Source organism: Mesoplodon bidens (genome assembly GCF_964165515.1).
Source record: "Mesoplodon bidens genome assembly, chromosome: 4".
In the NCBI taxonomy this organism is placed as follows: Eukaryota; Metazoa; Chordata; class Mammalia; order Artiodactyla; family Ziphiidae; genus Mesoplodon; species Mesoplodon bidens.
In genome coordinates, this window is record NC_138160.1 from 108,118,597 (window position 1) to 108,145,819 (window position 27,223).

Here is a 27,223-nt window from a genome sequence, read left to right on the forward strand (position 1 = left end):
CAGCAAATTGCCCAAAGCCAGAGAAGAGGCATAGAACAGATTCTTCGTCACAGCCCTCAGAAGGAACCAACCCTCCCAACACTCAATCTTGAACTTCTAGCCTCCAGAACAGTGAGACAATAAATTTATTTTTAAGCCACTCAGTTTGTGGTACTCTTTAACAGCAGCCCTAGCAAACTAAAACAGGGGGTAACCATGCTTCTAAATTATAGGCCTTTGGAATTCTATTTTAGGATGTGCATAAACCTAGGAATGGGTGGAAATAACTCGTTAAAGTAGAAATATTAATAAATGTAAAAGTCTGTTTTGTGTAGGATGGGGGTAGCATGAGGAATGGGGGTAGCATGAGGAATCTGTTGTTTGTTTTTAGCTGTAAAACTGAAATGAGACCAAGCCAGTTCTGTGATCTAAAAGTATCTTCAGACATAGGGGTTCCTGCCCATTCCACAGGTAGGATAGGTAATTTTTCCAGTGCTTGCCTCGGTTATTTATTCCCAAGGAATTTCATAGCTTGTAGTCCAACATAGCTTGCAAAACTTTTAGCACAAAGGAAGCCTTTGTTTTTCAACAAAGTCACTACTCTCTGTAGCGTAAGCTCTACAAGGGTTGCCAAGACTCAATTTGTTTTTGAGTGGTTTTTGAGTGACATTGGAAACCTTGTCTACAATATTAATTGCTGTGTTTGTGGGCATGGGTTGTGGAGGAGATGATCTAAGAGAACCATCAATAAGAGGAGATAAACATAACAATTCACATTACTTAATGGGGTGGTTTTAATAATTGTCCTTTGTGATGGATTAGGTGGACTGTGAGAGAAAGAGAAGATTTAAATACACTTGTGGCTTAAACATATGGACGGGTGGTTCCATAAGAGAGGGAAGTCTGGGGAAGGTATAGAATATAAGGAGTTCATTCTGAATACATTAATTCTTTTTTTTAAATTTATCTTATTGAAATATAGTTTATTTACAATGTTGTGTTAATTTCTGCTGTATAGCACAATGATTCAGTTATACATATATATACAGTCTTTTCCATATTCTTTTCCATTATGGCTTATCCGAGGACATTGAATATAGTTCCCTGTGCTATACAGTAGGACCCTGCTGTTTATCCATTCTATATATAATAGTTTGCATCTACTAATCCCAAACTCACAATCCATCCCTCCCTCACCCCCTCTCCCCCTCGGCAACCACAAGTCTGTTCTCTATATCTGTGAGTCTGTTTCTGCCTTGTAGATAAGTTCACTTGTATCATATTTTAGATTCCACATATAAGTGATATCATATGGTATTTGTCTTTCTCTTTCTGACTTATTCACTTAGTATGATAATCTCTAGGTCCATCCATGTTGCTGCAGATGGCATTGTTTCGTTCTTTTTTTTATGAATATATTAATTCTTAGTTGCCTAGTAAATATTCAAGTGACAATATTAAGTAGGTTGTTGGATATATGTATCCAACAAGCCAAGTGGTTGTATGTAAAAAAATTGGGAATCATAAACATGTGTATAACTAGAGTTTCAACCATGGCATCTAATGAGATCAGCTAGGACTTTCAGATTTTGATATTTAGAGGAGTGGAAGAGGAGGAAAATCTAGCCAAGGAAACAAAGAATCAGGAAGAAATCCAGAGAGTCATGTCCTCTAAGCAGTAAAAAGAGTGTTTCACAAGCCATGGCATGCTCAAATGTGTAATATTTTACCAGGAGATTGAATAATATGACCAGAAATGTGTCCACCGCATTTGGAAAAATGAGAATCATAGGCAACCTAGGGAAGATAAGTTTCAGGGGAGTAGTGGAGGGCAGAAGGCAATTGAAGAGAGATTAAGAGAGAAAAATAATCCAGAGTAGCCCTCGTCACAGCCACTGGGAAAATTTTCTTTTCTTTTTTTTTTCTGTAGCATAAAAAGGAGTTAGGTTAGGAGAGAGGGAGAGAGAGAATTCTGAGAATCTAATTTAAGACTCAGAATTTAGGGGTGCCTCTACTTCTCAGTTAAATCAACCAATTAATTATCTTTTTAATCTAAAGCAATTGGCATTAGCTTTCTATAACTCAACTGAAATCGTCTTGATAGATAGAGAAATAAGTGACATACCCAAAACTAAAACTTAGTACAACCCCTACCAAAGGAATACCCTCTGGCCTTTTTCTTGATTGTGACCATGGAAGAAAAGAACAAAGAAGGCTCCCAGAGGTCAGAAACAGAATCAATCAGATCAGAAACCTCCACTCACTGCACTGCCAGGACAGGTCTTAACATTGTTGACTAATATTGATAGAATGTGACATTTGCAATGGCCTATGACAACTGTAAGTTGTTTCTCTTTTCCCCTTTTTTTAAAAGGTAATAATACTGTGATTGTCCTGTTTTCCCTGTATTTTAGACATATTGGGCGGGGGGACATTTAAATTTTGTCTTTGGTGCCTATCATGATGAGTCTCATCTGGATTTGATTTAGAGAGATACACACAAAATGTGAAGCCAGATGTAGGAACTCGAGATGACTTTGGGTTACCTCCTTTTGAGAGAGGAAGTGCACTTTTAGGTTAATGTAGAATAGATGCATCATATTATGCAGGAGCATTTGAGGAAAAGCACATCCTCATGAGCATGAGGATATAATTGTGCTGAACACCCAGAGGGTGAATTTTAATTGGCCTCTGTTTTCATGTTTACCTTTTCTGGAGAATAGCTCCTTTAGGCTCCAATCTTTTAATAATCCTGGGGCTCTCAACCACAGTATTCCTGACTAGAGGGAATGGTCTTTAAGCATATGACTGAGGTCCAGTCAATTATGATATCCCATTTTCCTGACAATAAAGAACAATCCAGGAGTGGCCATACGAACATAGACGGGGCCCAAAAAACGTCCTTTTTCAACTTGTTACTTGAGGACAAATTGTCTTACTATTGAGAACCTGAACCTGGAAGGAGATAGGTAACATCTTCCCCAATGTGTGAAGAAATCTTGTCTGCACTGGGAAATCATGAAGCCAACACACAGGACCAAGATATAGAGGTTAAAAAGAGACAGAATACTATGATTTCTTTGGAGTCTGTGGAATCTAGTTGGGAGTGAAAAAAAATCTACTTCTGACTCCCCACTTATATAAGCCAATAATTTTTTCTTAAAAAAAACGAGTGAGAAGATTGTAAGAAAGTGACAACAGTGTGGGTAGGCAATCATTTTAAGAAGTTTGAGTGGGAAAGGAAGCATAGAAATGAGATGATGACTGGAGGAGGAAGTGGGGGAGTGTTCAATAGACAGCTTTTGTTTATGGGAATTACTATAACATGTTTATATGCTGAGCAGAATCATCCAGAAAGGGTGAGAGAATGAAGAAATGGATGGAGGGCATGGACTGTAGAAATTACAGGAGCAAAGCCTTTTGACAGATAGAGGAGATAAGATTCAAAGCCAAGCAAAAGGTTTGGCTTTTGATAGAGGAATATCTTCTCCATTTGTTCAGTAAGAATGCTTTTTCTTTCAATTACCAGAAACCCAATTAAAGTAACATGTTAAGGCCCGCTATCATCGCACATAAGATTAAGTCCAGAGATGGAGCAGTTCCAGGGCTGGTTAATTCTACAGCTCAAGAATGTCAGCAAGAACACAGGTGTTATCCATCCTTTGCCCTACCATCCTCAGTGTTGACTGTGTCTTACCACAATGTCTACAACAATTCCAAGCATTACATGCAGTCAGAACATCCTGTGAAAAAGAGATGTTCTTCCTCATGTATGTCTTTTTAAAAAATCTGGTAAAGTCCTTCTCCTCAGTCTCCAAGGGCCTCTACTGGATTGCAGGCTCATGCCTAAAATCATTTTTTATGCATGGGAATGAGACCAACAAGGCTGGCTGAGCAATTGTGATTCATTCCCTGGAGCTGGACAAGACCAAGTTTCCCTAAACACATGGCTGCTGGCTAATCCAAATTTGGTGTCTGGTAGTAAGGGATAAATGGGGAAACAACCAATGGGAAACAGATTAGCAGGGCCTGGTGCAGTAAGGTTTCAATATTGGCTGATGAGAAGGTGAGGGAGTAGCCATCTGGCACCTTCTATTTTTTCAGTGAATTATTGATGAGGTGATCATTTGGGGAGAGGATTGAGGGTGGAATTTTGAAGAGAAAGAAAGCATGAAATGATATTTGAGGAAAGAGTAGAGAGTAATAAATAGTTGTCTCAGAGAATAGGAAAGCCAATTTACTAGTAGTAAAATACGATATTTTGATGTCAGGGGAATGTAGAGTACCTGTCTGAGATTTGAGTTCATTAATTTAAAATTAAACCAATCCAATTTTGTTATTTTTTTCAAATAACATTCAGTGAATGGATGTAATGATGACAATTTTCTTACCCACTGAGAGCTAACTAGAAAGTCATTTTATTTTAAAGGAGGTGAAATTCACATAAATACAATTAACCATTTTAATGGATGTGATTCATTGGCACTTAGTGTGTTCACAATGTTGTGTAACCGCCACCTCTCAAGTTTCAACGTTTTTTCTTCATCCCAGAAGAATACTTTGTACCCATTAAGTAATGATCCCCCATAATCCCTACCACCCATCCCCTGACAACCGTTAATCTGCTTTCTGTCTCTATGGGTTTACCTATTCTGGATATTTCATACAAAAGGAATCATACAATATGTGACCTTTTGTGTCTGGCTTCTTTCACTTAGCATGATGTCTTCAGTGTTCATTCAAGTTATAGCAAGTATCAGTACTTCATTCCTTTTTATGGCTGAATAAAATTTCATTGCATGTATACAACACAATTTGTTTATCTGTTCTTCTGTTAATAGACATTTGGTTTTCACCTTTTAGCTATTAAGAATAATGCTGCTATGAGCACTTGTCTACAAGTTTCTGTGTGGATATATGATTTCATTTCTCTTGGGTACATACCTAGCAGTGAAATTGTTGGACCATATGGTCCATATAGTAATTCTATTTTTAACTCTTTGATGAATGACAAAACTGTTTCCCACAAGAGCTATACCATCTTACATTCCCTCTAACAACATACAAGTGTTATTTCCCTACATCTTCACCAATGCTTTCTATTTTTTTATTTTTTAAGTCATAGACCTATACACACTGTTATATTTAAAATAGATAACCAACAAGGACCTACTATATAGCACAGGGAACTCTGCTCAATATTCTGTAATAACCTAAATGGGAAAAGAACTTGAAAAGAATAGATACATGTATGTGTATAACTGAATCACTTTGCTGTACACCTGAAACTAACATGACAACATTGTTAATTAACTATACTTCAATATAAAATTTTTAAAAAATCATAGTGGCTGTGAAGTGAAATGTCATTATGGTTTTGATTTGCATTTTCTTAATTAATGATCAATTATGTTGAACTTTATTAAAATTAGGAAACATCCAATTTTATTCATACAATTATTAATCACAATTGCAGAAATAGATTTATAGTGCCACATATCAATAACAAAATGGGAAGGAAATGAAACATTAGAGACATCTTGTAAAGTTGCAAAGAAACACACATTAGGCTAAAAGTCTACAGTTAAACCATGGTTTCACAAGAGGTTATTTCACTTCTGCATTTTTGCAATAAGCTATTCCTTATGGTTATTTTTCTCTTTACCAGCTTGTCCAGATTTGGCTTCATGTGTAAGAACTTTCTGGTCTTTGTCAAGTTTTAGCCTGCTGATCACTACCTTGCTCTGGTGAATGCCCGTATGAACAGTTGTGCCATTAGTCTTCTCACAACACACCTGCTTGATGTAGATGACGTATTTTTTTTTTGCACACCTGGACTACCTTGCTGATTCGCTAACCTCTGTAGTGTCTTCAAACCACCCAGATCCCATTGTTCTTGTGGATGGGCATGAGCAGATGTACTTCTGCCACAGCTCCTTGGAGAGCAGGGACGGCATGATCTTCCTGTGCACGTGAGGGGACACTGAAGTAATTTTTGTTGCCTCCTGAGATCAGAAAGGCGTCAAACTTCATGCTAACGACAATCTTGTACCAGGCATGCTTTCAAACACCTCTTCATGTGTTTGTTGGCCATTTGTTTACCTTCTTTGGAGAAATATCTATTCAAGTCCTCTCCCCATCTTTTTTTTTTGGCCTCAAGACATGTGGGAACCCACCAGAGATTGAACCCATGGCCCCTGCAGTGGAAGCCAGGAGTTTTAACCACTGGACCACCAAGGAAGTCCCTCCTCTGCCCATTTATTAATTGGTTTTTCTTCTCTTTTTGTTTTTGGGTTGTAAGAGTTCTTTATACATATATTCTGGATACTAAATCTTTATCAGACATATGATTTGCAAATATTTTTTCTCATTCTATAGGTTATCTTTTCACTTTCTTGATAATGTTTTTCCTGCACAAAATTTTTAATTTTGATGAACTCCACTTTAACTATTTTTTATTTTGTTGTTCCTGCTTTTAGTGTCAAATGATCCATTGCCAAATTCAAGATCTTGAAGATTTTCCCCTGATTTCTTCTAAAAGTTTTATAGTTTTCGCTCATATATTTAGATCCATGTTAAGTTAACTTTGTTTATGGAGTGAGATGGGGTGGAACTTCATTCTTTTGCATGTGGTTATGCGGTTGTCCCAGCACCATTTGTGAAGAGACTCTTCTTTACCTATGGAATGGTCTTGGCACACTTGCTGAAAACCAGCTGACCACAGATGTTTGGGTTTATTTCTGAACTCTCAATTCTATTCCATTGGTCTGTTTGTCTATCTTTATGCCAGTATGATACTGCTTTTAATTACTATAGCTTTGTAGTACATTTTGAAATTGGGAAGTGTGCATTCTCCAACTTTGTTCTTCTCTTACAAGATTGTTTTGGCTATTCTGGGTCCTTGAGATTCCATAGAATTTGAGGATTGACTTTTCCATTTCTGCAAAGAAAGCCATCGTAATTTTAGAAGGGATTGCCTGAATCTGTGGTTAGCTTTGGGAGTTTTGTCATCTTAACAATATTAAGTTTTGTAACACATGAACATGAGATATTTTTTCATTTATTTAGGTCTTCTTTAATTTCTTTGAGCAATGTTTTGTAATTTCCAGTGTATCGCTCTTTCACCTCCTTGGTAAAATATATTCCTTGCTAGTATATTCTTTTGGATACTATTATGAATGGAATTATTATATTTCATTTTTGGATTGCTCATTGCTGGTTGTATTAATCATGCTTTTTATTTTCTGTAATTCAGATGATTTGACATCTGAGGCCTTGCTGACCCTGGAGAGACTGCCTCCCCCAGTGCTTGCCAATCCCTAGAGATAGTAAAAGACTTCCTTGTGAGTGTGCCTTTCTTATGAAAACTAACCAATCCAAAGCCTGCACCCCACCACCTCCTCTAACAGGCTCTCATACTCAGGGCCACTATTCCGCTGCCCTAATCACCCCAGGTACAGGTACAATACAACTAGGGACAACCCTGATGCTCCAGAGCCCACTGAAGTTATTCAAACTAGCCAATCCTAACCCTGCCTATATTTACTAACCCCTTCCTTCCCATGGAAACGACAATAAATGTTCTTGTCTACATTTTCCCCTTGCTTCCTCTACTTCCTTACTGATCCTGTAATTCCCATGTGCCCCCCCAGCCGCCATAGCGTGACCCTCTCATTATGTGGCATGCCCCCTCCTCTTAGGGACTGTAACAAACTATCTTTCCAATGACAATCATCTCCTGATCTGTTGACCTCACTACACCTGAATAATAATAAAACCTACATTTTAAAACACAGGCGTATAGCAACCCAAATTGATTTTTGTATGTTTATCTTGTACCTTGAAACTCTACTAAATTCACTTATTAGATCTAGTAGTTATTCTTTTTTGAAGATTGTTTGAAATTTTCTATATATAGAATCATGTCATCTTCATATAGAGACAGTTTTATTTTTTCATTTCCAGTTTAGATATTTTATTTTTTTCTTCCTTAATTGGTCTGGGTAGGACTTTCAGTACAAAGTTGAATAGCAGTGGAGAAAGCAGGCATACTTGTCTTGTTCCTGATCTTAAGGGAAAAGCTTTCCATCTTTCAACATTGAATATGATGTTAGCTGTGGGTTTTTCATAATTGCTCTTTATCATGTTGAGAAAGTTTTCTTCTATTCCTAGTTTGCTGATTGCTTCTATCATATCATGAATTTTGCCAAATACTTTTTCTGTACCTACTGAGATGATCATGTTTTACTTTTCCTTCATTCTACTAAGGTAGCATATTACAGTAGTTGTAGGTGTTTTTATGTTCGACTGCCCTTGCATTCCTGGGATAAATTCCACTTAGTTGTGGTGTATACTCTTTGAAAGTCTACTATTTCCTTATTAATCTTTTGTCTACATGTTCTATCCATTATTAAAAGTAGGGTAATAAAGTCTCTAGCTACTCTATGACTATATATTACTATCTATTTCTCTCGTAAATTCTGTTAATAGTTGTCTCATATATGGAAGTTTGTTGTTTGACGCATGTATATTTATAATTTAGATGAATTAACCCTCTTATCAATATATATCCTTCCCTGTATTTTGTACAAATTTGACTTGGCATCTATTTGATGTTATCTGATATTAGTAGAGCCACCCCAGCTCTCTTTTGGCTACTATTTGAATGGAATACCTTTTTTTTTAATCCTTTCACTATTTGTGTCTTTGAGTTGGAAGTTAGTCTCTTACAAGCACAATATAGTTGGATCATTTTTTTATTCATTTTGCTAGTCATTGTCTTTTAATTGGTGGGTCAAATCCTTTTACTTTTAAAGTACTACTCATAATAAAGGACAGAATTCTGCCACTTTGCTACTCGTTTTCTATACACCTTATATTTCTTTGTTATTCAATTCCTCCATGTTGTCTTCTTTTGTGTTTGATTTTTTCCTACTGTACGATTTTAATTCCCATTTCATTTTCTGTATCTTCTTTAGTTATTTGCTCCTATAATATGTATGTTAGTATACTTGGTAGCTGTCCATAGTGTCCACAAATCCCTTAGGCTTTGTTCATTTCTCTGTATTTTTCTTTTTTTCTGTTCCTCAGACCAGGTAATTTCAGTTGTCCTATCTTCAAGTGTGCTGATTCTGTCATCTTCCCACTTATATCTGCTATTAAAACATTTTAGTGATTTTTTCATTTCAACTATTTTGCTTTCCAACTCCAGAATTTCTATTTCATTTTTTAAAAATAACTTTTATCCCTTTATTCATATCCCCTACTTGTGCATACATCATTCTTCTAATTTTCTTTGCTTCTTTGCCCACGGTTTCTTTCAGCTCTTTGAGCATATTTAAGATAATTAATTTAAACTATTCATCCACTAAGTCGAAAAGTCCAATGTCAAGGTTTCCTCATGGATGGTTTTTATCAATTTATTCTTGATTTTTTCAATAAAGGAGTCAAAATTTAATTTGTGAGCTTTGTAATTTTTCATTTAGAACTAGGCATTTTGAAAAGTACAATATTGCAACTCTGAAAATCAGATTCTTTCTCCCTCCCCAAGAATTGATGTTGTTGCTTATTGAACCCTACAGTTGTATATTTGTTTAGTTACTTTTCCAAACTAATTTTGCAGAGACCATACTTTTTGTCATGTGTGGTTCCTAAAGTCTCGTATTCCATTACCTCAGCAGTTAGCCAGTGACCTGACAGAGATTGCCTTGAATGCCAGCATCTTTCTTCATCAAGCACTTCCCTGGATGCTGAAAGTGTTCTCCAGAGCTTGGAAATGGTTTGTTCTGACAGTTCCTGCCAGCTCAAAAATTATTTAAGTGGGAGGACCAATTCCTGGAGCTTCCTACTCTGACATCTTTTTTGAAGTCCAAGTCACTTTGTTTTAACTATCATCTTGAATACCAATATAAAATATATAAGTACCCCTTCTTGACTGCAGTGATAAACTGTGCAATGAATACAGTTTATCTTTCTTTGACTTTTAACTGTATTGCGTTACCTTTATGATGATCTTTTATTGAACATTGAGGTATATATTAAAAGTTGAATTTTTAATGGATTTACACAGCCAGTTGTAAATTTTAGTGGATTTAAAACTTTCATGTATAATATGAAAGTTGTCACTTTGTTTTACATAATTCTTATGACAAATGTAGCTCATGCTTTTAAAATCATCTCTTCCCTCCAAATTTGTTAGAATCAAGGGCAGAGGAGAAGGGCCCTGCTCTTCAAAAATCAGAGGAAGAATATTAGCCTCCCAGCATCATGTGAACCATATGTTCCAGCAAAGATAGCTAATTAGGATACAGAAAAATTCATTATTTAAATAATAAATGCATTTCTACCCTCTTTTTGTAAGCAGATACCTGTTACTAAGTTGGACTGAGCTTTTATTTTTATGCTCTTTCCAAAGAGTAACTCTGTAAAACCAAACAGTTCTTATGAAAAAAGAAAAAGAGAAAGGAAAAAAAAAGCAATAAAAAGGATGCAATGACCAAGGTCCCCGAGTTTTTAAATTCAAATGTGATATCTTGCAGCTGCTAACTTGGCTGTCCTCTTATGACGCCTTATTTTCTATCCCATAATCTGAATTTGAATTTAAGCAGCATTCCTAAGGGCTTCCTAAATTTAAAATTAAATTTTGAAAAGTTCTAAAACCCCCATCAAAACAATAGGGTGAATTCAAAATGGCAGCTAGTATCTTGCAACTCAGCAATAGAGTACTTTTTTAAAAATAAATAAATTTATTTATTTATTTTTGGCTGTGTTGGGTCTTTGTTGCAGGCTTTCTCTAGTTGAGGCGAGCAGGGGTTACTCTTTGTTGTGGTGCGCAGGCTTCTCGTTGCAGTGGCTTCTCTTATTGCAGAGCATAGGCTCTAGGTGCATGGGTTTCAGTAATTGTGGCACGTGGACTCTAGAGTGCAAGCTCAGTAGTTGTGGCACATAGGCTTAGTTGCTCCGCAGCATGTGGGATCTTCCTGCACCAGGGCTCAAACCCATTTCCTCTGCATTGGAAGGCGGATTCTTAACCACTGTGCCACCAGGGAAGTCCCTAGAGTACATTCTTCTATGTAGTACTTAAAAAAAATACTTAAATGTATAATTTTTATCTTATTTCATTTTATTGTCTCTCATTTTTTCTCTTCTTTCCTTTTGGATTAGCAGGCTTATTTGATAGGTCATTTTCAAAAAGGCTGGGGGAATATCAATTGTCCTATGCTGATAAACAGTTTCATCATTATATAATGGAATCCAACACTAGTTCTTGCCCCAATGTATCCACATGAGGAAGAGATAATAAGATCCCTTTATCCTGCTTTTGTGTGATTATGATACATATGTGAATTAAAACTCATAGCTTAAAAAGTCAATAAATGGAATGTTCTTAGCAAATATTGCTTCTGGCCAATTTGACTGAGTCTTATTATAAGTTCTGACAGAATTCTCCATCCATCCTTCTGGGGAATTTATGACCTAGTTAGAATACACATGACTGGAGAACTACTCTGTAAAAATATAGCAAAGTACCATAGTAAAATGTTATTATGGGTACCTAGGTCATAGCATCAGAGGCTTGTGGGGTCAGGCCTAAAACATAGATCTGCTGGTTCCTTGTCAAGGTTTCTTAGAGTTAAACTGAATCTGAGCTAAACATATTTGACTCAAAGGGATATTCAGACAGAAACCCATTATAAGAAGAGAGGAAATAGATGGGATTGGTATTTATATAAGAAGGAAGCAAGATGGCAGCACAGAATTCTCAAGTCTTAGGAAAAAGGAAAATAAATTTCCTTCAGGTAAATAAGTAAACACACTGAGAAAGAATGCTGAAAGCCACATGATCATGGGGGTGGGGGGTGTGTTGGGGGGTAGTCATAGATCTCATATTTGCAGGCAGCCTCAGAGTTAGGGTTTGGATATGATTTAGAACCCAGAGTAGGAAGCAGACCAATGTAGATCCAAATCCAACCTGTTCTTATTAGCTGTGGGTAAGCTGATCTGCCCCTAAAAGCACCTAACCCTCAATCTTTAAAATAGTAACAACAAAAAATATAAACAAAATGTGTGGTATGCTGTAGCTACCAAATAAATGTTAGTTACTGCTGTTTTTCCACAGACTTTACTCACTTGTGGTCAAGATCATGGAATTTTGGTATCAGATAATGTATCAGTAGAAAGCTTATGATAGCAAGTAAGAGAAAACTCAACTAAACTCCTAAATAATATGGAAACTTATAAGCTCACTAAGTGTAAGTCCCAAGGTAGGAGATGCTTCGAAGTTAGTTGATAAAACATTTCAATAATGTCAACAAGACCCAGGTTTTTTCTGTTGTCCACACTTCCATTCAGAGTGTAGCTTCATTATATAACTGGTTTCCTGGATGTTTGTAGGATGGCTACAGTAGCATTCATATCTGGTAGAGATATGAGAATGTACTTTCCCAAATCATCAAGGTTCCTTCTGTGCAGTGTGAGTGGTCCAAATTACGTCACATTTCTTCATACATTAACTGTTGCCAGAGAAAAGCCAGGATCTGATTGGTTTAGACCTTGATTCCTAAGCCAATCAGCAAGAATGATGATGGGATTGTTATGATTATAAGGCCCCACTCCTGGGGTCAGATTTGGGCTTAGGGAATCAGACTCAATGTCCACTACTGAAAACTTGGGTTCCAATATTTACTTGCTATGTCCTTGGACAACTTATACAACCTCATTGAATTTCGTAAATTTCCTTACCTGCAAAATGATTATGAAGCTGAATTGAGATGAATAAATATGAAAACAAAACATTCTCAGAATATCTGGTATGTAGTAAGCACCCAGTAAATATTAAGTATTATTAATATTCTTATTCTTCTTCATCTATACACTTTCATATTATGTAAAAGTTTTTAAATTGTCTGCTTTTCTGAGTAAATTGTGAGTTTTCTAAAATATAAACAGTATCACCTTCATTTCTTACCTCCAAAGTCTTACATGTAATAAATATCCAACGTATTTTTTAACAATTAGTGAATAAATGAATATCTATTGAGTGAATGAATAAAGGCCTAAAAAACAATAGGAATAGATTGTAAAATGGTGACTGGATGAATTATATAGATCAGTCAGGCTATGGAAACAAAATAGGCCAGATTGAGAAAGAATATATTTGAGATTAAAGAAAATATCAGACCTAGAGAGCCCTCTTTTCCTGAAGACTAGAGTGGTTATAGGAAGTTAGCAAACAAAATACAGTTTCACTTTAGGGTAACCAGTTCACAGAGGCTGTGATGTCTTCAGATACTTTATTTTACAATTTGATAAATAATAAATATTGGGGTAGAACCCATATAAATGCTTACAGAAGTCTAGAGGAGGTGGAAGAAACGATAATAATAGATACTGAGTATTTGATTTATTCCAGGCATTGTTCTAAGTGTTTCTCTTGTATAAACTCATATAAACCTCAAAACAAATGCATGAGGTAAGTACTATTCTTTTTATCCCCATTCCCATTTACAGATAGGAAAATCAAACTCAGAGAGTCTGAGCAGCTTGTCCAAATTACAGAGATAGCAAATAGCAAACTGGGACTTTTACCCAAAGGCTCTGACTCCACAGTCTGTGTCTTTAGCCATTACACTGAACTGTGTGATAAAATGGAAGGGTGCTCAGAGAAACTAGACTACATTTCCAAAGCATCATATACCTGAGAGTTAGATGTGTTAGTGCCCATGTGGAGCACTGCAGGCCTCCCAGGTCACTGAGAGCTGAAAAGTAAAGCCAACAGTTCACAGCATATGTGTTCCCTCTGACCCTCCTGCTGCACTTTCATCATCGCATGCACATAACACAATGGTTGCACAGAGAGCCAACTAGACAAATATTTTTTGAGTGATTGATGGTGTGGATGGATGGATGGATGGATGGATGGATGGATGGATGGGTGGATGGGTGGGTGGGTGGGTGGATGGATGGATGGATGGATGGATGGGTGGGTGGGTGGATGGGTGGGTGGATGGGTGGATGGATACCAGTATATATGATGTGCCCAACTTATTTCCATGGCAGACCAATCTCTTAATGCTTCTCCATTTGGTAAATTGTCTTTAAATATTTGTTGCCCTTTTCAAGATGAGACAGTATGCTTTGCAATAATACTTGGAGTAATATGAAAGACATACTTAGAGATAAGCCGTGCCTAAGAGAATGAGAGTTGGAATGCATACAAGGTTGTGTGTCCCTTTCCAGGAACTCTTTCAGAATTGTTGCTGAGCTATAGAGAAAAAGCACAATAAGCTTCCTGAATGAAAGAAGCTAGTCCAGGGGTTCTCCAGGGGAGCTAAGGGACTAGGGACTATCAAACTACCACTCTCCTCAAGAGGAAACAGTAAAACAGTCACTTCTAGACATTTTTTGGTTATGGTTTAGCATAGATCTGCCACTGATCAGACTTTAACTAGAAATTCCTGCATTTCCTTCAGTTCCTTCTACCTCACTGCTTAATGGTAAAGATCCAAGGAAGTCAGAACTCCTGCTCTTTCTAGACAGCTGTAGTCCCCCAAGAGTTAAGTTTCAAAAACCCTATGTAAACCACAATAAAGATTTCAGGTTCAGCTGTACAAGTAAAGTGCAATGTTTAAACATAATAAAGATGACTGTTGAGATTGTTGCACCACAAATCTCTCTGCCTGCTGAACTATGTGGTCTCATCTCTTGCTCAGAAAGATCTTTATTATTAAAAATAAATAAAACCAACATTATTTCCTTAACTCTCTATACTAGTCATTTGTCATCTATGAGGAATGTTTCAAAAGCCATTTTCATATTTAATAGATATTGGTGGAAGGCAATTCATTTATAAGTCGGACTTTTAAAAGGAGCTTTAAAAAAATCATTGTACTTCCATACACTTACAAGCAAATGTCTTTAGCTTGCAGCCTCTGAAGGAACAAAATCAAAGCTGCTTGAACAAGTTTCCTGGCTGGAGAAAAAACTAGAGGCTCTGGACCGAAAGGAGGACAGTGGGGAACCATATGAAAAAATGGTCCTTGAAAAAGACCAGGTATGTTGTAGAAGAGAAATAATCTTTATTTCTAAAGATTACCTAAACTTATATGAACTGACAAATCTATAGTTATTTCTTGCTGGGTTGGAAGTCCATATTTAAGTTCAAGATGGTAAATAACAGCATTTGTATTTGCTCAATGTAACTGTATTCCCTGATGAATATTCACATACAAAAATTAACTTTCTTGGTGATATTTTTAAAGTTTGCTTGATATGTATTCTTTTGAACCATATTAGCTGAATATTCTATTTATTTTGTACATGATATTGACTACATAAATGTTTTTTGGTTTTCAAGGTTGAACTTAATCAAGGAATAGCTTCTTTCTCTGTAGTGAAACAAGTGGATCAAAAAATTTTTCATTGACTTTTAATAAATCACTTTCTAAGAAATTACCAATCTCTGAATTTCTAGATATTTATATATGTCATTACATAAATTTTTCTCTTGTTTGTTTATCATATTAGTTTGTATCTGCCTTTGGGATAGATAGATAGATAATCTGCATCTATATGTAAATATGTATATTCACACAAAACATATCCATATATTCCAAAGGCAGATACAAATCCATTGGCTCCCACATATATGTATATATGAAATAAGGTGGGTTAACATTACCTGCACTACATCAAGCAAACATTATTTTTCCCAATCATCTGCTAATTATTAATAATTCATGTACTCTGTTGTTGGATTCTTCCATAGAGTGGAAGAGAGAGAGGGATGGGAGTGATGATTTCTTTCTTTCTTTTATTTTTTTGGGAGGGGAACGATGATTTCTTTAATGATGATTTTCAAAACATCTAGCTGAGATAATGCTGCCATTCATAAGATATGAGAACTGGTACATGTTTATATCTGGAACACTTTGAACGTGTAAAAGGAAGAGTTATGTACTTTGTTTCTAAACTTTGCTCCTTTTCAGTGTATTGAAAAATTACAAGCTGAAGTGAAAGCTTCCCAGCAGCAACTTGTAGACTATGTAAGTGTTTTTCTCCTTTATTTATCCCTTAATTTATATCATTGTTATTCTAGAAATGAACACAAACTTTTTAGAAGTTATAACTACGGTTTCTCCACTGCAAACCAAATCACAAAGCTAAGAATCAGTATTTTTATTACCTCTACAAAGTTGCTTTCTATAAATTCAATTCTGGTTTATGTTGATGATAAAAATTACAAAACTGAGTTCTTATATATAATCAGATGGTCTAATCAGGTACTATCAGGATAAGAGAACTGGAAACTAAGGGTAGAAAGACAAGCAAGTCAGGCTATTTTAGTGAGTGAATGGAAGTGGAAATTATAGATACCTCACATATAGGCGTAGGGGAGTGCTTCTTAAACTTTAGTATATCAAGAAGTATCTGGAAAAGTTTTAAGAACAAATTGCTTGGAGTTTTCTATATGCCTAGGATAGGACCTGAGGATATGTACTTCTAGGGGATGCTAGATTCGGATGCTGCTGCTGTTGCCCACCTTTACACCATATTTTGAGCAGCATTGTTTTATATATATTTATTTTGCCCCAGTCTTGTGATTTTTAGGCAAGTGCTCATATAAACAAATCAGACACGGAACTGTCCATTTTGTGCTACAAGTCCTCCCCTGAGAGAGAGACCCTCTGAAGTTCCAGGAAAATTTTCATTTTTACTTTAGCCTGTCTTCACTCAGAGAACAACTAATGAGCATCTCCTGTCACAATAGCCTTGTGTATCCACGTGCATAAACCAGTGATTGTCACCCTGCCACTGTCCCTCCCCAAGGATCGGAACAACCCTGATGCTTTAAGTGTTTCCTCAGAGTTGATCACCATTTTTTAGTTATCTCCTCCATCCATATCCTGGGTGTTATGGGATGACTTCTTGATTAAGAACAGTGGCCAGTCATGTTCAATGGCCAATCTGAACAACAACAAACTCAGACCCATCTGAGACCTGAGAGGATGCAGCCCCAAAGTCCAACAGAAAAAAGACTGCAAAATAATAAATTCTGGTTACCATCCGTTTGGGATTTGCCATGAGCTGATCCAGATAAAATCATGGTGATTGCCCCATTTTTGTGATGGGGTAGAGAAAAGCCAATCTGCTGTGGCAGTTAGCAGCGTTTTAAACTCTAAATTTAGAATCTTTTTGGCCTCGTGTGCTCCATTGACCAATACTGAACATGACTAAGGCCTGCATCTGTGGCACTGTGACAGACTCAGAGAGAAGTATATCTCATTAGCCCAGCATTCTGTCCCAGATGTCTCTCCCCTGCCCTGCCCTTCAGGGTGCCAGATACTGACTTTTGTCAGAGCATGTCACCTCATGCCAGATGGATACCTACAGCCATTCGCTCGGGGAGTTTTTAGCTCAGAATTTTTTAAGGAGATATAGTTGCTAAGGTTCAGTTATTAGCCTCCAGCCTCTCTTCATGAAAAACTGATGAAAAAGCATGCTCATGGTTGCCTTTGGGAAATTCTTGTGGTGTCTTCTTCCACTGCCTAGCATCTGTGGATTCTATTCCTGTACCACGCTGTTCCTGTCCCAGGCATGTCTGAACTGGGAGCGTTCCCTCGTCTTAGGGCCTTGATACCAACCACTGAGATTTCCTCTGTGGAATTGTTCAATGTTCAGATTATAATATAGCAGTATAATCATCAAAGTTTTGCTTCAACTCATTGAGAATATTTAAATGAAAGTAATATTAATAAGTGTTTACTGAGAGTGGACTATGTGTCTCCTATGGGGTAGGTGCTTCATATGTTATCTATTTTGTCTCAGTACAACTCAAAAGGGTGAGCATTGTTTTTCAGATAAGAAAACTGAGTCTTAGAAATTAGATCATTTGTCACACACGTCGATTCTGAAATCCATACTTTTGCTGTCACAACTTGCTGCCTCTCCAAATTATATTCCCTACATGCCATTGGATGTGTCAAACGGTGTTGATAAAGGTTCTATCTCCAATCTCCTTTCTCCCCATATCCGTTCAGAGGGATTAACCAGTTCGTAATTCTTCAACTCGTCCATGCAAATAAGCAACCCCTTCCACCCCCTCCAAGTTCTTTCTATCTTAATCATCTTCTGATTACATCTCCTTAGTGCTGTAATGAGCATTTCTTTTTTTTTTTTTTTTTTTTTTTTTTGCGGTACGCGGGCCTCTCACTGCTGTGGCCTCTCCCGCTGCGGAGCACAGGCTCCGGACGCGCAGGCTCAGCGGCCATGGCTCACGGGCCCAGCCGCTCCGCGGCATGTGGGATCCTCCCAGACCGGGGCACGAACCCGTGTCCCCTGCATCGGCAGGCGGACTCTCAACCACTGCGCCACCAGGGAAGCCCAATGAGCATTTCTTAAAACACTATTCCTGGAGAAAAACATTCTATGTTAATAGGTATTCTGCACAAAAAAATGAGAGGGGCATTGGAAATAAAGTTAAATTAAATGTGTTTATTTACTGCAGGATTTACCAGTGTACAATCAATCTCCAAAAAAGGCCCGCGTATGTCATTTTCCATTGGCATTTGTCCTTGAATGATATTTTAAACACACAACTTTGGAGACTGCTGGCACACTGCATCGAATTAAAGCACTAGGCTTGCTAAATATGATCTGAATATCTTGCTGATAACCTAGGTTCAGCACACACAAAGTCAAATTGATCATCTTCTATTCTCATTTCTTCAATGTGTTCCTCTGTGTGTGTCCCTCAGGCATGGCGAATAACATCACACTGCTGTTACGTATTCTAGATCCAAACTACAAAACAGAATTACAATCCCACCTGTCTCTGCTTCTGTCCTACATTTAGTTAACTGTCAGCCTCTGAGTATGCTTCTACACGTTATCTCTCTTCCGTGTTTTTGACACCATTATCCTGCCAATCCCTAGCTCTTTTTGACCATCATATATCTCAGTTATTGCAACTGGCCCCAAATTATCAACATATTCAAGTTCAGAGGCCTCACTACCCTTGCCCACCGCCCCACCCAAACCACAGTGTAGCCCACTTGCTCTCACATCATCAAGCCCTGCTTGCAGAGGAGAGAAAGGATAAAAGCCACGTGTAGGATGTGGGGTGGGGACAGAAAACCAAACAGAGCCAAAGATTAACGCTCACAGGGAGAATGAAATGTACTGGAGAGTCAGAGAAGAGAAGCGGGATAAGGGACCCAGGTGGTGGGAGGATGCCGTGAGGATGCCGTTGAGGAGACAGGAGATCAGAAGGCTCCTGGGCGTGCTGGGGATGCTTAAGGTTAAGAAATAACCAAGAGTATTCATAGGAGTTGTCGGGCAGTTTGTACTTAAACCTCCTTAAGTGTGTGAAAGTCGTGTGCAGAGTCTGGAATTCCTGTCTGGGTGGTACCTCCCAAGTGTAACCCTGCTGCAGGATGTGACCTCTGCAGGGCTCTCCTGGCCTCCCTGCCACCGCCCTGGTGAGGCAACCACAGGACTGTCCCTACCCTTCATCTCCCTGTTCTCATTCACTCCACTCTCTACCTCATGCCCAGCAGGCTAGTAAAATGGAACTGCTTTCTCTACATAGCCAATGTCGGTTGGTGTTCTGTGACTTTGCTCTCTGTGTTCTCGTGGTCTAGGCTTTCCTTCTCTCTCCTCTTTATCCGAATAAACTTTACTCTTTTTATAAGACTCATATCAGGGGCCAACTTCTCCCTTAGTTCCTAGATTACCTTCTCTGAGCTCCTATAGCCTCCTGTACATATATCTATTTTAGCTCAAAATACTACATTTTATCGATGCTACCTGTTTACACCTCTGTCCTCCACTGGACAGGAAGGTCATAGAGGGCAGCACCAAGAATGTGTGTCTGCTACACACATTCTGGGCCCTAGGCCCTCTGCTCCATTACACCAGGACAGGGTAGGCTCACTGCAACTACTCAATACATGTTGCTGAACTGAATTGAATTTTACTCTGATCACGTCATTTCCCTTGTTCCAATGCCTAGAGGAAGACAGTCATTGTCCATTTCCCCAGAATAAAGTCCAACCTCCTGACCACGGCATTTTTCACACTGAAAATAAGGACCTGACCCCTTCTCCTGTCTCCTCTCCATCACACACCTGTGACCCCCAAGGATGCCCACGCATTCCTGCTCTGGGATGTTTGCTCATAATTTTTTGGCAACTGGACTCTCTGTCCCCACCATTGTGCTTGCCAGATTTTTCCCATTTTTTATCAAGATTGTTCCTTCCGGGAAGTTTGTCTGACCATCAAACCAGAAGTAACCTCTCCTTCCTTGAAACTTTCATAGCACTTCTCAGCACCTGTCTTCTGTCACTTGTCACACTATGATCCAAAATAGATTTATTCGATGTGGCCCAGATCTTCCCCAAGATTGTGAGCACCTGGAGGATAGAGAGCAAGTTTGCTTTTCTTTATGCCTCTCACAGTGTCTGCCTCGATGCCTTGTACAGATTTCATTGAAATGAATTGTTAAAATGGCTAAATTAAAAATAAGGCTATTTTGGAATTTATAAGAGCCCACTTTAAATCTCTGGGAAAGTTATTTTATGACATTTTACTCCTTAGAAATGCCAGTTACATGAGGCATTACTTTCATCTGAATTTGATACTTTCAAGGTATGACATGGAAGGGACAAAAAGTAATGATTCCTTAGAGTGGAAATAGAAGGACAAAAGAGCAGAGAAAGGAAATAGAGTTGTGGGAAACCTCGACTTCAGAACAAGTAAGAAGAGCATCAAAAGGAAATTATGGTCTTAACATGAAAATTAACAAGCCAAGGTCTTGGGTTCTTTTTAGTTAGAGTTCACTCTTCCAGAACCCAATAGTTAAATTTTTTTATTGTATAATTAAATTGATAGCTATGAAATGTAGAGAAGATACAAGCCTCAACATTTAAGAGTGAGTTTTTGCTGCTAACATTTTGAAGATTAAAATCTCATCCCATGAACGTGACTTTGCCTGGTCACAGCTTATACTTTTAAAAGATTACAAAGGGCTGCCCCTCCCAATGCACCCGTGGACACCCACTCGAGCCACCCACAGGGCTAACCTGCCCTGGGCATTTTTATCACTCCTTCCCACATGATTTTATCTGCTTAGACACCTATACGGGATTAAACAAATATTTCAAGGGAGTGTTTATAATAACTTAAAGATTATTGTTCACATTAGGGTAGTTTGAATCAGGACTAGGTATCTTTTAAAAAATCCTTTTCAAATGAATGCCTTCCAAATTGTTGAATCTACTGCTTTCCTATTTTTGGTATTTGGGAAATATAAGTACTCAGCCGTGTGCATTTGCTCTGTCATTGGCAATGTGATTCTCTGCAGTAGGCCAGAGGCTTTACAAAGTAAGGATTTACAAGACTCACCAATTTAGATCAAGGGCAGACTCCTCTCCCCTAAAATTCCAGGCCCTCTGCTAATTGATCTTTTTCTACTATGATAGACAACATGAGCTGTTTTTGTTGTTGCTGCTTTTTGGCTGCCTAAGCACTCAGCAGTACCCTGATATCCTTTCCAACTGCATCTCTCCCATCATACGAAGTCTTGGAAGGACTATAATTCAAAGTACCTTATCAGCTACTATCTGGGAATTGGGCATGTGCCCTAAGGCAATTGGACTCTGAATATTAATTCATATGAAGAGAGGAAAAACACTTCGAACTGATATATCCTACAGTGACACCCCGGCATCATGGCTAAGGAGTGCACACTACTTCACCAGAACTGCTCTAGCTCCTATTTCTTTTTATTTTTAATGAATTTATTAATTAAGTTATTTGGCTGCATCAGGTCTTAGTTGCAGCACGTGTGATCTTTCATTGTGGCATGAGAGCTCCAGAGCGCGTGGGCTCATTAGTTGCAGTGCACAGGCTTCTCTCTAGTTGTGGCGTGTGGGCTCCAGAACACAATCTGACTCCATTTTAGGAACCATCAAATAATCCTAATTAGTTTGAAGAAAAGTCCCTTTTTCTTTATGCTCATCAGAATCAGATTTGGTTGTTTACAGCTGAGAAGCTGAAATTCTTATACTATCCAAAGAGTTTTCAAAGTGTGGCCCCTGGACCAGAAGCATCAGTCACGTGGGACTTGAAATGCAAATTTTGAGGCCTCATCTCATACCTCCTGAATCAGAAAGTCTGGGAGTAGGATCCAGCAATATGTGTTTTTAAAGTCCTCCAGTGATTCCGATGATGGCTCATGTCTGAGAATCACTGCACAGTCCAATACAATCCCTATCACTTTCAGCCTAGGCCCTCTGCTTTCACAGGCAGCATTGTCCCTGATCAGCATCTCACTGTTGTCCTCATGCTCTCTGGGAAGCATCTCCAGGCCTGGTTCTTAGTACAACCAGCTGGGATAGTGGCATATGCAGGACATGTTTGTCCAACTGACGAGCCAGAGGAGAATGATCTTTCTGCTCCTTCCTCTCTAAAGCCCACACTTCTATGTGCTCTAGAAGTATCACTTCATTCCTGCAGCTTGTCATGACTAACTTGAAGGTATTGTGATGGTAATTAATAATACCTTAGAGTAATACAACAATTTACAGTTTTCTAAATGCTCCCACCCACATTATGTCATCTGTTTTTTGCAACAGTCTTGTGAGGCAGGTGGTACTCCCCCTTTATCAGGTGAAGAAAGTGAGTCAGAGATAGTCAGAAGCCTGCTCACAGAAAACAGGTGCGAGCAAAGAGAAGACCTGAAGGTCGATATTCTGACTCCAGGGCCCCTATTTTCATAAACTTGATTTCAGTTTTAATTGAGAATTTTTAAATATATATGCCAACACACAGGCTGGTTGTATCAATAAATTAATTTTTATGATCTTTTAACTTTATTATAATCTATAGACCTAAGGCAGAGTGAATCAGCCTGAGAGACTTTGGTAGCAGGATCTGATAGAGCCCTACCTGGTTTCAATGATGAATGGGGAAATTCCTTCCCTGTGGGCCATTCTTTTAGAGCCAGACATATTAATCTAAATGGAAAATTCCTCAATGACTATTTATGAACAAAACCCGTTGGTACTAAATGGCTGCATGTGGGATGAATCTCAGAAATATTTTTATTGCGTTAGTTGATTATGGTATAGTTAACCCTCTCTGCTGTCCTCTTTCCTTGGTTGCGTTATCTGGACTCAGTGACTATTTGAAACTTCATCTTAACCCTTTATGTGGTTATTCAATGGCTCATTTCACTTGTGCTTGATCTGGAGAGGCTGCAAATTATACAAGAATAACAGAGGTTTTCCAATCCCATTGGCGGGTGTTGCTGCCAAACTTCTTGGTGAGCTTGAGCTCACCAAGGGCTCTGAGCTCTCACTTCACACCAGCAGGTTGCTCATGACCTCTGAAGTCAGTACCCTCTGAACTGTGAGCCATTAAATGGCTTCTGCCCAGCAAGGCGTGGTTAAATAACTAATAGCACATGGCTGAGGTGATATTCAACATAACACTTTGGAGTGCCACCAGGATCTTCCTTAATTAAACTTACTTTTTTCATTTTTTTCTTTTTCTGTTTTTTGTTTTTTCCTCAAAAAGCCAAGGTACAATACATTGCTGTGAGAACCACTAATCTTAGCCATAGGATCCACTAGTGGAGGCAGATTGAGGGGCAGGGACCCGAGGACTGAGTTTGATCAGTCACATCAAGCAAGCCTGGATCCTGGCTGATACCCAGGAGGCTCATTTTCCCCTCTTTAACCAGATCTGAGTCCTGTTTGTTCATTTTCTATAGATGACAAATAAGTTTAAGCTGAACAAGCACCCAAGGACAATTCCTGCTACTCCAGCTACTTTAGAACCATTGCATATGTCTGATCTTTGTAAGCCGCCTAACTAGACACATGGTATACCCTTTCCACCTTTTCTGTAAATAACTATTAGCTAACTATGTATTTCTTCAAACATACATTTCATTTTTTTTACTTGATAAGCTGGGACTTATACTGATATCCTCTCGAAAGAATATACAGAGTTTAGAGGCCCAAGCACGTCAATATAGATTTTTGGTATAATCTCTACCTACTTGTCAAAAAAAATCAGGTGGGACTAATGCAGGATTGTTCCCAGCACTTTCCCCTTTGATGCTGAGCTGCATTAACCTTTATAAACTGCCAGCCATTAATGCTCACACAGAACTCACCCTATACTATTACTACAAGCATCTAATAGAAGGCCACTGGTTCTGGTATCGAGTTCCTGTCGGGCAAAAGAGTAGTAACAGAGCTAGGCACTGGGCTGGAAACTTAGCCCTGCTACCCCACATGCACGACTGGACAAAGTTTATTAAAGTTCTGCTCCTGTCATCTGTGGAAAGAAGCTAATAACATTACTTAGCCTGATAAGGTGCTGTGGAAGATACAAAAACTCATGATGTGAGATAATACCTATGAAGTAGTTAGTAGAGTGCCTGACACATACCAAGGGTCAAAAAAGTTATTAACAGTTATTCAGAAATGGACTATGTCAGTAACAGTTCCACAATTTTTATGGGGTTGTGGTTAATAACTTGTTAGAATAAAGTACCTCATTTTAGCTGCCAGTTTGTTTATAGAGAGTGCTAAGAAGTCGATTAATCAAAGACTCAAGATTAATTTCCAAGGAGAATCTTGTATCCTGTCAGTACTTCCTCAGCTCATTTCTTCCTCTGGAGAATGTCTTCTGAAGTCTTTTGTAGAACTATCTCCTCGTAATTTAATTGTGTGTCTGTCTTTATCCCTGATTAGACTGTAAGTTTCTTGAGAGTAGACCCTGGGTCTGATTCATGGTGTCTGCCAAGTGGTAGGTTCTCAATACGCATTTGTTGAATGAATGAATGAATCAGTCAATCAATGAGTGAATGGGTAAAGGAAAGTGAGCAGCCTTTCAATACAAGAAAGATCATTTCAGGCTCCACAATTTCCAAAAGAAGATGTCAGTTCTAGCCCCAACCCAGCTGACCATTTCTACCAGACAGCTCTGTGCTTAACTGCATACCAGGGGCTGAACAGGAGTGTCATCCTGGGCTCAGTACTTAGCTTTAAAAAGCTTGAATGAAAGGAAGCATATCACAGAGGAGTACCTGAAATATGGTCCGCTTTTTCCTTTCAGGTAGATACCCTAAAATCCTTCCTGAATTAAGTGCGATCAGCAGAAAGCCACACATCTAGACTGCTCAAGTTGTCCTAGTATTGCTTTTATTGAATGACAGGGAGGTGGTATGGCATGATGCTAATGACTTACTTTAGGAACATTTTATTAAAAAATTGTCTGGTGGAGCTAATTAATGTATTTGCTGTCAGATTATTATTGAGGATATTTCTTATTCTACCAGAGAGTATGTCTTTCCACAATTTCTGCACCAGGAGTATTGTCACTTCCACTGAGCACAGGGCTTGCTTTTATTCCATGGATTCTGTGTTTCTATTAATTGTTATTTTGACTACCAGAAAGGCTGGAGCCAAGCCATCTGTGCCTCACCTCTAACAAGTGATTATGTAGGATGTCAGGGCACAAACTGTGTGAACCAAGCTTCTCACCTGCTTCCTTACCTTTAGCTCCTTTTTACTGTATCTTTCAAGTTCTTATCTTAGTGGCTTCTAATTCAACTTATTTACCTTTTCAACCTACCCTAAATTCTTTCTGAACTGCATCGGTACCAAATTAAATCAACAAACCATAAGAGAAATAATAAGACTGATTCCATAATAGCACCCTGGGTAGTTCTTCCAGGGTTGGTTCCATGGTCTAGAGATATACCATGTTCTTGAATTGAAAGAATCAATATTGTCAACATGACTATACTACCAAGGCAATCTACAGATTCAATGCAATTCTTATCAAACTACCAACGGAATTTTTCACAGAATTAGAACAAAATAAATTTACAATTTGTATGGAAACACAAAAGACCCCCAAATAGCCAAAGCAATGTTCAGAAAGAAAAACAGAGTTGGAGGAATCAGGCTCCCTGACTTCAGACTATACTACAAACCTTCAATCACCAAACAGTTTGGTATTGGCACAAAAACAGAGAAATATAGATCAATGGAACAGGATAGAAAGTCCAGAGACAAACCCACGCACCTATGGTCACCTAATCTATGACAAAGGAGACAAGAATATACAATGGAGAAAAGGCAGTCTCTTCAATAAGTGGTGCTGAGAAAATGGGACAGCTACATGTAAAAGAACGAAATTAGAACACTCTCTGGCTTCCGGGTAAGATGGCGGAAGAGTAAGACGCGGAGATCACCGTCCTCCCCACGGATACACCAGAAATACAGCTACACGTGGAACAACTCCTACAGAACACCTACTGAACGCTGGCAGAAGACCCCAGACCTCCCAAAAGGCAAGAAACTCCCCACATACCTGGGTAGGGCGGAGCGGAGAGATTCCCGCGTGGAGGGTCGGTGCCGGGCGGCGCTCACCGGCCCGAGAGGCTTGTCTGCTCGCCCCGGTGGTGCTGGAAGCTGAGGCTCGGGCTTTGGTCGGAGCGCGGGGAGAGGACTGGGGCTGGCGGCGAGAACTCAGCCTGAAGGGGGCTAATGAGCCACAGCTAGCCGGCAGGGAGTCCGGGAAAACTCTGGAGCTGCCGAAGAGGCAAGAGACTTTTTCTTCCCTCTTGGTTTCCTGGTGCGCGAGGAGAGGGGATTAAGAGCGCTGCTTAAAGGGGCTCCACAGACGGGCGCGAGACACGACTGAAAGTGCGGAGCCCAGTGACGGGCGTGGGACGCTGGGGCTGCTGCTACCGCCGCCAAGAAGCCTGTGTGCGAGCACAGGTCACTGTCCACACCGCCCTTCCGGGAGCCTGTGCAGCCCGCCACTGCCGGGGTCCCGGGATCCAGGGGCGGCTTCCCTGGGAGAACGCACGGCGCGCCTCGGGCTGGTGCAACGTCACGCCGACCTCTGCCGCTGCAGGCTCACCCCGCACTCCGTGCCCCTCCCTCCCGCCTGGCCTGAGTGAGCCAGAGTCCCCGAAGAGGCTGCTCCTTTAACCCTGTCCTGTCTGAGCAAAGAACAGACGCCCTCCGGCGACCTACACGCAGAGGCGGGGCCAAATCCAAAGCTGAGACCCAGGAGCTGTGAGAACAAAGAAGAGAAAGGGAAACCTCTCCCAGCAGCCTCAGAAGCAGCGGATTAAAGCTCCACAATCAACTTGATGTACCCTGCATCTGTGGAATACATGAATGGACAACAAATCATCCCAAATTGAGGAGCCAGG

The 27,223-nt window shown here is 39.1% G+C and overlaps 1 protein-coding gene across 1 annotated transcript in view; it reads left to right on the plus strand.

Moving 5' to 3' along the window:
* Positions 1-27,223, plus strand: part of CCDC192 (coiled-coil domain containing 192) — a gene marked incomplete at its 3' end in the record, with an annotated part of 209,699 nt that overhangs the window by 40,594 nt on the left and 141,882 nt on the right. The window contains 2 exon segments of the mRNA XM_081230460.1: positions 14,900-15,031; positions 15,966-16,022. Coding sequence (XP_081086586.1) covers positions 14,900-15,031; positions 15,966-16,022 — 189 coding nt within the window.